Source organism: Saccostrea echinata, unplaced genomic scaffold, assembly GCF_033153115.1.
Source record: "Saccostrea echinata isolate AGI-Se365-2 ecotype Australia unplaced genomic scaffold, CSIRO_AGI_Sech_v1 ptg000012l, whole genome shotgun sequence".
NCBI classification, from domain to species: domain Eukaryota; kingdom Metazoa; phylum Mollusca; class Bivalvia; order Ostreida; family Ostreidae; genus Saccostrea; species Saccostrea echinata.
The window spans coordinates 21,116,700-21,130,931 of record NW_026889761.1 but is presented as its reverse complement, the minus strand read 5'-3'; the positions used below and the strand labels follow the sequence as shown (position 1 = coordinate 21,130,931).

The following is a 14,232-nucleotide window of genomic DNA, read 5'->3' as shown; positions in this document are numbered from 1 at the left end:
AAATCCCCTGGGACCAGTAATTTTTCCTCAAACCACAAAAATTTGACCCCACAAAATTAGTGATTTTGTTAATTTGTTTTCTTGACGTATTGTGCTCTATGTATTAGCGCAAGTGCCTTCTTTTAGCTTGAGTGAATAAACTGAAATTCAGCGAAATTTTTTTATTTTTTGGTCCGTTACATCTTAGTTTCACGGAATACCTCTTCAAGTATGTAAGAAAAAAACTGTTGAAAACCACAAGCCTATTCATAATTCAAAGTTTCATTTTGTAGGGGAGGAAATGAGGAGGGGGAAGAGAACACTGCTGGTTGTCATTCATAATTCTCTACACAGCTAGGTTAACAATTTACTAACTGTTTCAGCGATACCAGGCAAGTGTAGGAGTGAGAGAACCCTGTTCTGGAAGACATGTACCTATAGCTTCTGTAAAGTTATTTAAATTTGGACTGCATGGACCGAGCCTCAGAAGCTGGCGATTCACCCTAATCCATAACAGATTTGACACTGTTTCTATATGAAACATTTGCAGGCCTCGTCCTATGGTTTCGCAAAAAGATTTTCCTGATTTAAATGACAAGATCAAAAAGTAAACAGTGCAATATTTCAGACTGAAGCCTAGCGACAAGAGAAACTCGTTAATCAAAATACGTCCTAACAATGCACAGCATTCAGCGGAGGTAATACCTGACAGAAAGTGTTTTAATCGGTTAATCCTTGTCTGACGTCTTTGATAATCCTTTATGCTTTAAGAACATGGCAGCTACATTATATACCTGGCTTGATAACTCGGACTGAAAATACTATTGAGATTATAAGAAATGATCATGGACCAGCATACCAGAAAATGGCCATATTTTGTGAATGTTGATGCTTCGTGAAATATTTATCTTATCCTTCAATAAATCTGTATAGCTTTTCTTTACTCGGGTGTCAAATGTGCCTCAAAAGAATAATAATGAAGACAAAATTATTTTTGTTTCATTCAGTTTAGGAGTGTGTGCACTGAAAAAGAGAGAAAGTGAGAGAGTTTTTATCCCATGTGTTTGGAGTAAATTAACAAGATCCAATTCCTTCAGGGTTTCCAGAGACAATCAATAAATAATTACAAAGATTCCGTGTTCTCATTTAAAACCCATTAGTTCTTAATTCATTTTTCAATGAACCCTACAATGACGTGTACAGGAATTTACCCCAAATAGACTTCTTGGAATCTGCAAAAAGATTTCAAGTACACTGTTGAGAAATGTACATAGTTGTCTAAAAGTCATTTTACAAAAAAGAAGACTACACTATATGTATTTGTGTTTAATCCCCTGATTTTCATGTTTTTTTAATCCCATCTGTAATAAGCACGAACTGTCTGTGATTCAACGCCAGTCTCCCAAAAGTGGTCCAGAAGACTAGGTGTCTTGTATATGAATTGCACCTCATTTTCCTCTCTTTCTCTCAGAGAGAGAGAGAGAGAGAGAGAGGCCGGCCCGGGGAGAGCTTTTTGATCAAAACTCGGCCGGGGGGGGGGGGGGGCTTCATTATTCAAATATCACAAAGGAAATTAAACTGGGAAAATTAATTTATTGAGTGAATATTTGTACTTAATCAAACATCAATTAAATGATTACATGTATTTGTATGATCTTTCAGAATAAAGAATAGTTTCCCTGCATATCTGTAAAAATATCGGAATGATATCTTTTTATGGGGGGTGTCACTATGTGAAAAAAAAATCTACCTTCTGGCGTTTTGGCTGGGACCTTATATGGGTATCAATTACATAATGGGAGGGGGCGTCATGAATTATCGTGTATTTTCGATTCAAGTTCTCAAGCCCCCCCCCCCCCCAAATGAAATAAAACAAAAACAAAGGGGAACAAAACATTACTACTACGACTTCCAAGAGGGACTTATAATGAATAGGTCCCTCTTTATAATGATAAAAGAGAATAAACGAACGAGGGAATGAATACACAAATAAATAAATAAATAATTAAATAAATTCAGAGAAATTGCATGGGGTCCCCCTCTTTCGGGTCTAATTCATGGTATATTGTTACTGTTTTGTCAGACTGTCTTGTTTGCCAATCATACAAAAAAAAACAAAAAAAACAAACAAACAAAAAAAGATTAATTGTTTGAATAAATAAAAGCTAGGGCCAAGATTAAAGTTTCAGAAAACTGTATCAAACTTCATGGTCATAAGTACATTCCGAAAGATCTTGCCATATGTAATGTATAGAACATTTATTTCTAATTTAGAGCCCATAACAGACAAGTATGAAATTATTACAATAATAAAGAAAAGATATGCCAATGGATAGTATAACAACTTGTAAATGACATTACTCATTTCAACAATAATATTGTACTATTTCAGTTAAAGGGAATACTATATATAAAACTGTATGACTACTACATGTTATCATTTATGAATTTGCCCACAGAATTAAGAGTTTCTTTGTCTTCAGTATTGAGTAACCAAAAAAGTTTTTGTTCATCATCTAATGCCGAGAAATTGGGAAATTTACTTTTAATTGATTGAAAAATTTCTTTTCTTTGATGATCATATTTTTTACATGTTATGAGAAAATGAGTTTCATCATCTACACTGTTAGAGTTACATCTATTGCATAATCGATCTTCACGAGGGATGTTGGTAAATCTTCCCACTTCAATTTGCAATCTGTGACAAGAAATTCTTAATTTACATAGAGATTTTCTGTGATGAAAATTTTTAACTACTGATAAATAATTCTCATAACCCCAATTTTGTTTGAGTTTTACATATGTGCTTAATTTACCATCAGTATAACTTTGTTGACTTGTATACCAATTTTTTATATAATAATCTAATATGGTTTTATGACAGAGTGACTTAAATTTATGCTTCCCATAACAAATTACTTCATCTTTGATATTCAGTATATTTCTTAATTTCTGTACAAATGCGAACCATGAGTTCTTTCCATGTACATAAAGATTTTTACTACATTCATATGCATCTTTAAGTAAAGGAAATTCTGTGGACAAATTTTCAAATCTATACCAACTTTTGATTAACAATTTGACAATATCATAATGCAGGGGGAACCTTCCCAATTCAGACAATACTGCAAAATTTGTACTTTTCTTATGAACACCAAGAATATATTTACAGAATTTAAGGTGTATTCTTTCACAAAGTAGATTTCTGAAACAGTCTTCAACTTCTAACTTTTGGCATTTTAGGAATCTTTTAGTATTGATATTACTTGCACCCCACACCTCTGCATTATACAAAAGAATTGGTTTAATAGTAGAGTCAAATACATGTATACTCGTTTTAATCCCAGGATTCAAATTAATAAAATCATTTCTCAGTTTATAATATGCTTTTAACGCCTTTTTATAAAGCTCTGATCTTGCTACATGAAAACTTCCAGATGCAGTTAGGTGAACTCCAAGATATTTGTACCTAGATACACAGTCTATCCTATTATTTTGAAACATTAGTTTTTGCGTGAAATTACGACCAGCTTTATTAAAGATCATGACTTTAGTTTTTTGAATGTTTACCTTTAAACACCAATCAGAGCAATACTTTTCAAGTTTAGAAAGTCTTGCTTGTATACCTTGAGCTGATGCTGATAAAATAACAATGTCATCTGCATACATTAAACAGTTAACAGTTTTTGTCTGAAGTGATACTTCATCAATACATGAATCTAAATATGATGGAAAATCATTTATAAATATTTTAAATAAAGAAGGGCTCAAGTTATCCCCTTGACGGACACCTATAGCTATTGGAAATGGATCCGAGAAGAACATTCCAATTTTCACACATGCCTGACTATTCTTATATATATTACTTATAATATTATAAAATTTAGATCCAACATTCATGTGAAGTAATTTGAGCTTTAATCCTGTGTGGATAACACTGTCAAAAGCTTTATGAAAGTCAATAAAACAAGCATATAGTCTTCCTTCTTTTAAGCTACAGTATTTATCAATTAAACACCTTAGCACAAATAGATGATCAGATGTTCTTGCATCTTTGGTAAAACCCATTTGAGATTGGTGAATTAGATTATGTTCTTTAAGAAATGTACTTTATGTATATGTGAAACAATGTGAAAGCACTGTTTCTTACGTCCAAAGTTATAAAAGTAGCACATTTTATTTATTTTCTTTATAAATGAACATAATTTTCTTAGACAGAAGTGCTATTACTATTTCTAATGACTTTAAAACTAATTATGTTCTTGAATAATATTTGCTTGTGTGCTAAACATAACCTTCTGTCTTCTTGAAGTGAACTGCACTTTAATGAAATTCATCTCCGATTTCTCTTAATTGCAATGGGGACAAATTCTGGTAGTATACATGTAAGATATGAAAGTCCTATCTTCTCTCATTCAGAAGGTATTGTCACTGTTAAAAGTAAGTTAAACTTCAAGGACAGGTCTTGAAGTCAAAAAACCATAGGGCATTCGGAAAGGTCTTGCCACATGTGAAGCAAATTTGAAATATGAACGCCGACTTTTTTTTCATTCAAAAGTTATAACCAAAAGTCATTCAAAAGTTATGACAAACGACGTGAGGTTATACGGGGTCAAAATCATAGTACATTTGGAAAGGTATTGACACGGGAAATTCACCAGTGAAATATGAAAATCCTCTCTTTTCTCATTCAAAAGTGATGACCAATGTTAAAGTGTTTGTGACAGACTGACAGACAAACAAACAGACGAATGAGATCACGTTCCCCTCACTTTCGCACAAGCGGGAGAAATAAAGGAATGAATGAATGAAAGATGAATAAATAAATAAATAAATAAATAAATAAAATAAATAAAATAAATAAATAAATAAATAAATAAAATAAATAAATAAATAAATAAATAAATAAATAAATAAATAAATAAATAAATAAATAAATAAATAAATGTTTCTCGTCTACAGGACAGGAGGAGCTTTGAATGATGCTGAATACAGTCAATAATAATTCGTGCAGATGCATTTGGACCCTTTATTGTTTAAACAAGGTATACGTCTATCATTGATGCTCTTTTTTTTAGCGCCAGCATGCATCAGTGTCAAAACTGGAACGTCATTCGCTGCTGTGGAAAGCGACCCTTTTATTGATTAGTGTTTACCCTTGTGTATTACTGCTTCTGAAAAAACGACGCAGATGACACATCAAATCCACGACAATAGGATCCAGCAGAAGTATTCCAGAGTATACAAAACATGAAGACAATGTGAAAGTAGAATCCTCTCGCTTCCTTGTTTACGAATTCTTTACCGCTAGAGGGCAGCGCATAAATTACTACCCATAATTCCTCTTGTGTATTGCAGAAGTTGTGTGTGTTTGAGTGGCAGGTCGGTTTACATGAAAGAGAATCTCAATGTAATTTAAAATGGCCCTGCACCGTTCCCCCCTTTCAGCGAGAAGGGGGTCGAAAAATGATTCGCAAAAAGATGACGACGATTCGGAAAATAACGGCTACGTTCAGGTGCTCGTGAAGCCCTTGGAGCAAGGCAACTTGTCACTGATACTGAACTGGTTAGGAAGAACAGCCAGTCAAATTTCTTGTCAGCATCTAGGTGCAGTATATGGAGTAATTGTAGCAGTGTCTCTTGTGGTATCTTATCAGTTACTAAGATGTGATATTGGATCAGTATTTCACCGACTTTGTGGGATCCTTGTGCCAATGTTTACGATAGTCCAGAGCTTTTTCTGGCTGTCAATAGGCCTGCGAAAAACATGGAGCTGCACGAGCGTGTATCTTCTATTTGCGTCATGTTTTGTAGGGGAAACCATAGCTCAAGTTTTAATTCAGTCATGGAGTGAGGGGGAAACCCCTTCCCCTGCAGCCGGGGTTGAGGGGGTGGGGAATTACAGTCAAATCACCCAGCCCCTGGTGGTGTTTGTTGTTCTTTTTGCTGTATGCTCAGCTAGTGTGTTTTCAACATTAGAAACTCAGCATAGCGTTGTTGTCATATTCTTGGTCAGCTTCACCCGATTTTTAGCATGTTCTACTTTGGGGGACATTCCCCAGAGCGTCAGACCATATTTGTCATACTTGTGTGGGTTAACTGGAATATTCATATCAAAATATATGGAAACAATTTTTAAGCCCCAAATAAATAATTTTATGACACAAGATGGAAAAATTCCAGCTTACAAGAGGCGATCTAGTTCTAGTTCCCAAGGAGGGTTTCCTGCAACAAGAGCTACTGCAAATCACACAAGGGATCGGAGAGTCTCTTTACCTGCTCTTGGAAAATCACAGGTAGGGGGAAATTTTAAGCAAATAAGGGTGAAACGTTTATATACCTGTAAACGGATACGTTTATATTAATTAAGCATTTACAAAATGAGTAAACATGCACAAAATTACTGTCACGAATAAAACTGAATTTATTTCTTGTTACAATCATGCTGTTTTGCCTCTAGTCATATCATCAGGGGAAAACGTCCACTGTCCAAGAAACAATATAACATATTTAATCCCAATTCCCATAGTAATTATAATTTATGAAGAAATTTTCAAAACAGATGATATTTTATTATTAAGACAGTCATAGTTTATCATGGGTCAGTGTTGAATTAAACTTTATAATCAGTGATTTGATGATGCTATCATAATGAATAATCCCATCTCGATCCATGCTTAAGTTGCAGTATGTACCTAATGTAGTCAATGGAGTCACTGAATTCAGTGAATTGACAGGTTTTATTCTTTATTTTCATAAACTATTACTATTTCATCATGTCATGAGTTAATTTATCTCTAAAATTCAGGACAGTATGTGCTCTCCCATTTTAAATGGAATCATTTGTTTATTACTGTTCGTCTAAATGTTTACAAATTTTGATAAACGTTTCACCCTTATAAGCAAATAGTATGTTTAGTATTATAATTTTTTTTAATATTCAATATTTATTTGCCCTACTAATCACAAAAAAAAAAAAAAAAAAAAAAAAAAAATTACCTGCTACAAAAACTGAGTTCTGAAATCAATGAGTAAACTTTCCAAAGCATCCTTTTTGAATTTGGAAGTTTTGAACTATTTAAATGAAGATAAATTAGGTGAATAACTCACAGGAAGGGGAATTATTAAGCAGGGGTTTTTGTTTGAATTTCATTATGATATTCTGTATTAAGATGATAATAATAATGCAATATTAATAAATCAATATATATGATGCTGCAGATTTTTAATAGAAATGATTCAGATAAATGCCATGTCATTTTTGATCCTATTAGTACTGATCGAATACTGAAAACACACATAAACACTGTGTCAATTAATACAGAAATAAAAATTAATCAGAAATCATAAGTGCTTGGTAATGTTTTTTTCTTATACTGTCCTTGATATTTTTTTTTACTTGAAATAAATTATGATTATGCTGTACAATTAATACCTAGTCCAAGAAGACATCCGTGTTGAGATATTGAAATTATTAAGAAAGTCACTTGCATGAAAATATATTTTGTACAGATATTTTTGTACATGTACTTTACTTTAAACTTTTCAACATACTTAGATAGTAAGAACATTTTGAATGAAACGTAAAAAAGTGTTGAAACATTTCCTGTTATGCAGTTGAGAAGTTAACCTCAATTACTCAGATTACCTACATTGCAGTGCATAACAAATGTGTCAACCCCCACAGCTAAGAATAGCCTCTGTTGTAATTAATTTGGCTTGTGAACATCAATTTTGATGAATGCCTGCTATTTTCAGAGATTCTTCTCATACATGACAATGTTGCTGAACAATGTCAAGGATGCAATGGTTTTGGTAGACAGCTACGTTCATAATTGCATGGTAGCGTCAGGTTGCATGGCTTTGAAATGTTTAAAAAAAAATCACATAAATGTAAAGGAGAGCATAATTGACATATTTTGAACTTCAATATTTATCTTCGAGACGTGTGATGTAATGAGAAGATGTACCATTTGTTGATAAGGTATCCAGTTATATGAATTCCTACATCAATATTTACATACAGGAATGCCGACCTAAAATGAAAAATAAGAATTAAAGACATATATATTTAATTCATTTGTATTTTATAGCATAAATCTGCATTTATTACCCACATTAGACCTGTCATAAGACAGTTTTGCATTAAAATAAATCAAAATTAAAACCTCACTAGTAGTATCTGCATAAAAGATTAAACCGCAGTTTGTAAACTAGCTTCATTCTGGATTTCATGTTAAAGACGTATACTATGTCACATATCCAAAAAACTGACAAGAGAAATTTCACGGAAAACAATTTGATGTACATATGTGTATGTCTGTGAGTTCAAGGCATTGTTTTCAAGGAAAAATACACAATAATTTTGTTTAATTAAAGTATTAACAACTAAGTTAATATTATTCTACAAATTAATGTACACATTCTGTCTCATGCATGTATCATCAGTTATTAAATCTCCATGTTATTTGAAAATTTTAAAAACAAGCTAGAGTGGTAAAAAAAAAAGCAAACGTGTTGGTACATCTCACAGGTTTTTATTGGTAGAAAGGTTTATGTTTCACTGAATATGTACAATAACACTGATTACGAAGAACAAAAGCTAACAGGCATTTACCTTGGAAATTTAAATGACCGTTTAGTTTACTAGTGCATTATCTGGCTAAGAAGAATATAGTTATAAGGCTGTGTAAGAGGGTTTCATGGTGCACAATAAATATATTAAGTCACTTTGCAGGTGTGTGTAGCTATTATCAGAGTATTTCTTAATTACCCAGTGGTCTAGATGTATGATTAATTAACCTGAGCATTAAATCTATATACAACCACTGCATGAACATTTATTTATTCAATGATACCATAATTGATCCAAAGAAAAAAGAAAAATTGCAATTTTATTTCTATCCAAGGACCTTTCATTAAAATAATTTTTTTGTATGTTTTTACATAATAGTTGAGAATTGTGATATTGACATTACGCCTTTTCCCTAACAGCTGAATGTCTTTACAATTTTCTCTGAATCACCATTTTTATCTATATCTGCACAATGTTCCCTTTATGGTTTTTTTCAGTTTGAGAAAATGTCAATTTCCTCCACAAAAACAGAAGTGAGATGATAAGAATCGGCTATAGAACTGATGTTTTGTTGAGGTGTAATGAAGCTTTGACATTCGATTATGATGCAAATGTGGACAATTAAACTAAATGTATCAGTTTTTCTCAATTAAGCGTAGATTTCTTCAGCTGTTGGGGAGCTATGTGTGATTTATCATGTCGGCAAAGGCAGTGAAGACCCTATCTACAATTTGTTGACTTAGCTGTTGGATTGTGTTGACTCTTGTCACCTACTGTGACGTAAGGTGCTGTTATACATTGCTGAAACAAAGGGGGCCCAGGTAATTCACCTGTGGTGAATCGGTTGTTTATTACAGGTTCAAGTCTCCTTCATAAGATACTTGGGTTCTCATTGTATGAAATGCCTACTGCTTCTTTATGATTGTCACACCTCAATATATAGATGAATTAGAATTGTCAGGTAGCTGTATTGTCCTCACAGTGTTATCATTATCTCAATACACCAAACACATCATAGCCCGGAGTCACTGTCATCACTTCTGCATCTTGTAGATAATCTCCATAAAAACACTGAAACTAAGGAGAACATCAAAAGAAGTTTTATTATGGTATTCCCAGTTTAATAATAGTTATCTCCCCTCAACATCATACCAAGTTCAAAAGATGCCTTTTTTCCCCCCCAATCTGTTGAATGATGTATATATATTGAAATACAAATATGAATCCACAGTGCTTGGTATATTATAATTACAATTTTCAAAAAGAAACTCAAAAACATTTAGTAAAGCTAATTAGTGCTTTCATTTTAAATCTTCAGAAGCTTTACAATCTAAAGCTAATGCTAAAACTTTACTAAATGCGTTTTTGTGTTTCTTCTTTGAAAATTGTAATTATATATATATATATATATATATATATGGTCGAATATTGGAATGAGGGGAAAGATGTAGTTAATTCAAGTCAATTAAAATCATAGTGACATGAGAGTCATAATTAATGCACACTTATATGCATATATTGATGTCAAAAAGACTGCAATGCAGCATAATTTTATCATCTTTATGACTTGTTTTAAATATATACCTAAGATGACCTGATGATAACCATTGATTGACGAAGTATATGACAAGCCCTTTATCTTTAACTTCACAGCTACTTCAATACTTTTCGCTTGAGAGCTATCACCATTATCATTATATAATATAGTAAAGTAAAGAATAATGTCAATACAACTTTTAAAAAAAATGCTTCAGGCAAGGAAAGGTTGTAATTGAATTAATCTGTGTATTGTAAGTATTGTAGTTTTCTGATCTTTTGTAATAAAATGCATTGTTTTTCACAGCATATTAGGATACTGGTAGATATAAAGGGGGGGGGGGGTTGTTGTTAACACCCTGAATGAACTGATCAAGTTATCAATTTAGTGATTGAACGTAAACTAAAAATTGATTGATTTAATTTAAAGTTTTGAGTGAGGAAAAGTGGTACTTGTTCTTTTCCAGACTTGTGTAATTCAGAGAACATTTATTGTGGTGTACTACCTTTGAATTTGAAATGCAAAGTTTGCAGTACAGTGGTTTTATATGTGATACACTGCAATGATTCTAATCATTTAATCTTTATGAGAATTTGCTCAGTTCAAAAAAAGTATATACCTGGTATATATATATATATATATTACATGTACCTTCTAACCTAAGGCAGAACACGTTTAAGGATTATACAAGATTAATTTTCACATGAGGTCATTTGAAAGGGTTGTTTTTAAAAGAACTTTATTGGTCTGTTAGTGCATCTGAACCTACAGGCACATTATCTAACCCCATAACAGGCTTCAGAAGGAAAATCACTAGATGTTTTAATCTGTGACCTCGGAGCCTACAGAGGGTCTGACTTAGGAATCCACAATGAAATATGACTAGAGATATGTTTTATGACATTTAGGATTGTGAAGTTGTTTAGGGTCAAAATACAACTTCCGTTGATATTTCGGTCCACACTACAGGGCTTAGTTAGGCTGCTGTACAGATCAATCTGATCCATTATCCTGATAGCTGGCCCCGAAAATCAATGTCGATTAACAGCCCAGGAAATTCACTCAATTTCATACATTTTTGCATCAGGTTTCAAACAGTTTGAAGTAGTAGGTATTTGGATGTGAAATGAAACCGTTTATGGACCAAGATTCACTTAAGTCAGTCTCGTTAATGGTTAAAAGCTCTGTCATTGTAACATCCAGTTTATATTGTATTTCAGCAGATTTTCCTACATGATTTAGCTGATCTCGCCTTTCAAAGTCAAATTGTAAATGAATGAAAATCAGAGTTAAGTATTGACACTGCTTTGATTTACCCAGGAAAACTGTGTTGGATGTGAATCTCATAGCATCAACATGTCTTCTAGTGGTATGAAGCACTAGTACCTGTGCATTTTATTTTGTTGATCAATATTTGTAGTATTTAACTCGATGAAAATAAATGTGAGGAATGTATTTTATAGATAGGCTCTACTGTATAAACATTATAAATTTCTAGGAAGTTGAAGATTTATAAACTTAGCTCAGGAAAAGAAAAGCATAATCAGTGAGATACAGCAAGAAAAATTGTACACTTTCAGATAATTCTGAACTCAAATACTTTATGTTCTAGGTCAGTTGTGTAGTCTCCAGCGCTGATTGCTTCACACAACAACACTATTTCAGGGTAATACCATAAATGTACATCTATTTATATAAGTTGCAGAGACAGGGTCTTGTCTACATCAAATTGATATATTATTTTCTTTGTCATTTATCCTTCATTCTGTGTTTCAAAATGTCAACAGTGAACAAATGTCAACAAGAAGATGGGGAAAAGTTGAAGAAGAGTTTATATATATACATACAACATGTATGTTCACAGTTGTGTAATACACCTGAACACACATTCATTAGCAGTGGAATGAAAAGGGGTTTAATTATAAACATTACCATGAATACTATTGATACACTACACTTGTGGATGATGAAGATACTGTATAGAGTTGAAAGATAGTACAACTGAATAGAAGAAAAGACATTTACCTTGTTGGAACACGTAAGAAATGATTTTAAAATGTGCTCTTTATCCACTGAAATTCAGTGTTTTTCACTTTCACCTGCATAACACAGGTTCTTTAGCACCTTGGGTCCTAACAGTTTTGTTAATGTGAAGAAATATTCAGTTGGTGTAAACAGGCTCTTCTTTTTAATGGAACCTCTGTGTTTGTCCGTAAGATTGATTGATTGTATCTCATCTGTAAGATCATTATGTATTTGATATATAAATAGTGGGTTGGTTGCAGTGGATAGCATTGACAAACAGTGATGTATGCTGTATAGCGATGTGCAATTTTGTCAATATACCGGTATATTGTGATTTTTAATTGCATGATACGTATCGTATATATGTATGTTACGAAGACTAAAATACTGGTATTTAACATTTGTTTAAGGAACATAATTAGAAATTCCAGAAATTATTCATTTATTTTCAACTGTTTAAATACAATTACAGGAAGTGTAAAAAATGTTGAAAACGGTAAAAGAACAGCATCTAAGCATCCAAACATGCTTTAAATTATGTAAATAAAAAATGAAAAAAGTGAAGTTATGTTTATGCCAGCATATTTTTAGGAAAAAATTATTAATATTCATTTAAAATCATTGTAAAAATTGCTTGTAAAAATATCATGATATTATCCTGATATTTTAGGAAAAAATAGTGTTATATCGCGATACAAAATTTTTGGCGATACCCATCCCAAATGCTGTATATAGGTGATAGTGCTAGAAAATTGGATACTAAATTTTGGAGTATAGCTGTTTCAAAAGGTTAGCCTAGGCTTACATCATCACATTTTTGTCAGCCACAATGTCAACACCCAAAAGTCCAAATTATACACGAAACTATGTGAAATAAGTTTTACAATTGTTTTCCCTTAAACAGGGCTTTTGAAAAAGATTACAAACAGGTAGTACTTTTACAAAAATAGGAGGTACCTTGTGGAAGCAAATCTTTCACAATTTTTATGCCCCGCCATGAATATGGCCGGGGCATATAGTGTTTGTCATGTCCGTCTTCCATCCTTCTGTCCTTCCGTCCTTCCGTCCTTCTGTCTGTCCTTCCGTCACACTTTGCGTTTAGCTCTATTCAAAGCTCAGTTTCAAAGAAACTATCCAATATATTTTTATCAAACTTCATATGCTGATACAAACTGATGAGAGCTATTCAACTGCATCAACATTTTTTGACCTTGACCTTTCTTTTGACCTTGACCTCAATTTTCTTAAATTAGTGTTTAGCTCAGTTTTAAAGATATCATTCAAGATAGTGTAATCAAACTTCATATGTTGATACATACTGATGTAAGTTATTCAACTGCATCAACATTTTTTGACCTTGACCTTTCTTTTGACCTTGACCTCACTTTTTTTAAATTAGTGTTTAGCTCAGTTTTAAAGATACCATTCAAGATAGTGTTATCAAACTTCATATGCTGATACATACTGATGAGAGCTATTCAACTGCATCAACATTTTTTGACCTTGACCTTTCTCTTGACCTTGACCTCACTTTTCTTAAATTAGTGTTTAGCTCATTTTTAAAGATACCATTCAAGATAGTGTAATCAAACTTCATATGTTGATGCATACTGATGTAAGTTATTCAACTGCATCAACATTTTTTGACATTGAACTTTCTTTTGACCTTGACCTCACTTTTCTTAAATTAGTGTTTAGCTCAGTTTTAATGAAACCATTCAAGATATTTTTAACAAACTACATATGCTGATACATACTGATGAGAGCTATTCAACTGCATCAATATTTTTTACCTTGACCTTTCCTTTGACCTTGACCTCACTTTTCTTAAATAAGTTTTTAGCTCAGTTTTAAAGACAGCATTCAAGATAGTGTTATCAAACTTCATATGCTGATACATACTGATGAGAGCTATTCAACTGCATCAACATTTTTTGACTTTGACCTTTCCTTTGACCTTGACCTAACTTTTCTTTAATTAGCGTTTAGCTTAGTTTTAAAACCATTCATAATATTTTTATCAAACTTCATATGCTAATACATACCGATGTAACCTTTCAACTGCATAAACAATTTTTTTCTGACCTTGACCTTTCATTTGACCTTGACCTCACTT

At 32.5% G+C, this 14,232-nt stretch overlaps 1 protein-coding gene across 4 annotated transcripts in view; it reads left to right on the top strand.

Annotated features, from left to right (window-relative positions):
- Nucleotides 1-5,305: 5,305 nt before the first annotated feature.
- Nucleotides 5,306-14,232, top strand: part of LOC133185521 (cGMP-inhibited 3',5'-cyclic phosphodiesterase 3A-like) — a 95,675-nt gene continuing 86,748 nt past the window's right edge. For all 4 annotated transcript variants that reach the window (XM_061320806.1, XM_061320807.1, XM_061320805.1 and 1 more), the window contains exon 1: nucleotides 5,306-6,275. In XM_061320806.1, the coding sequence (XP_061176790.1) occupies nucleotides 5,400-6,275 (876 nt within the window). In that variant the 5' untranslated portion in view covers nucleotides 5,306-5,399. The remainder of the gene's footprint in view (nucleotides 6,276-14,232) is intronic.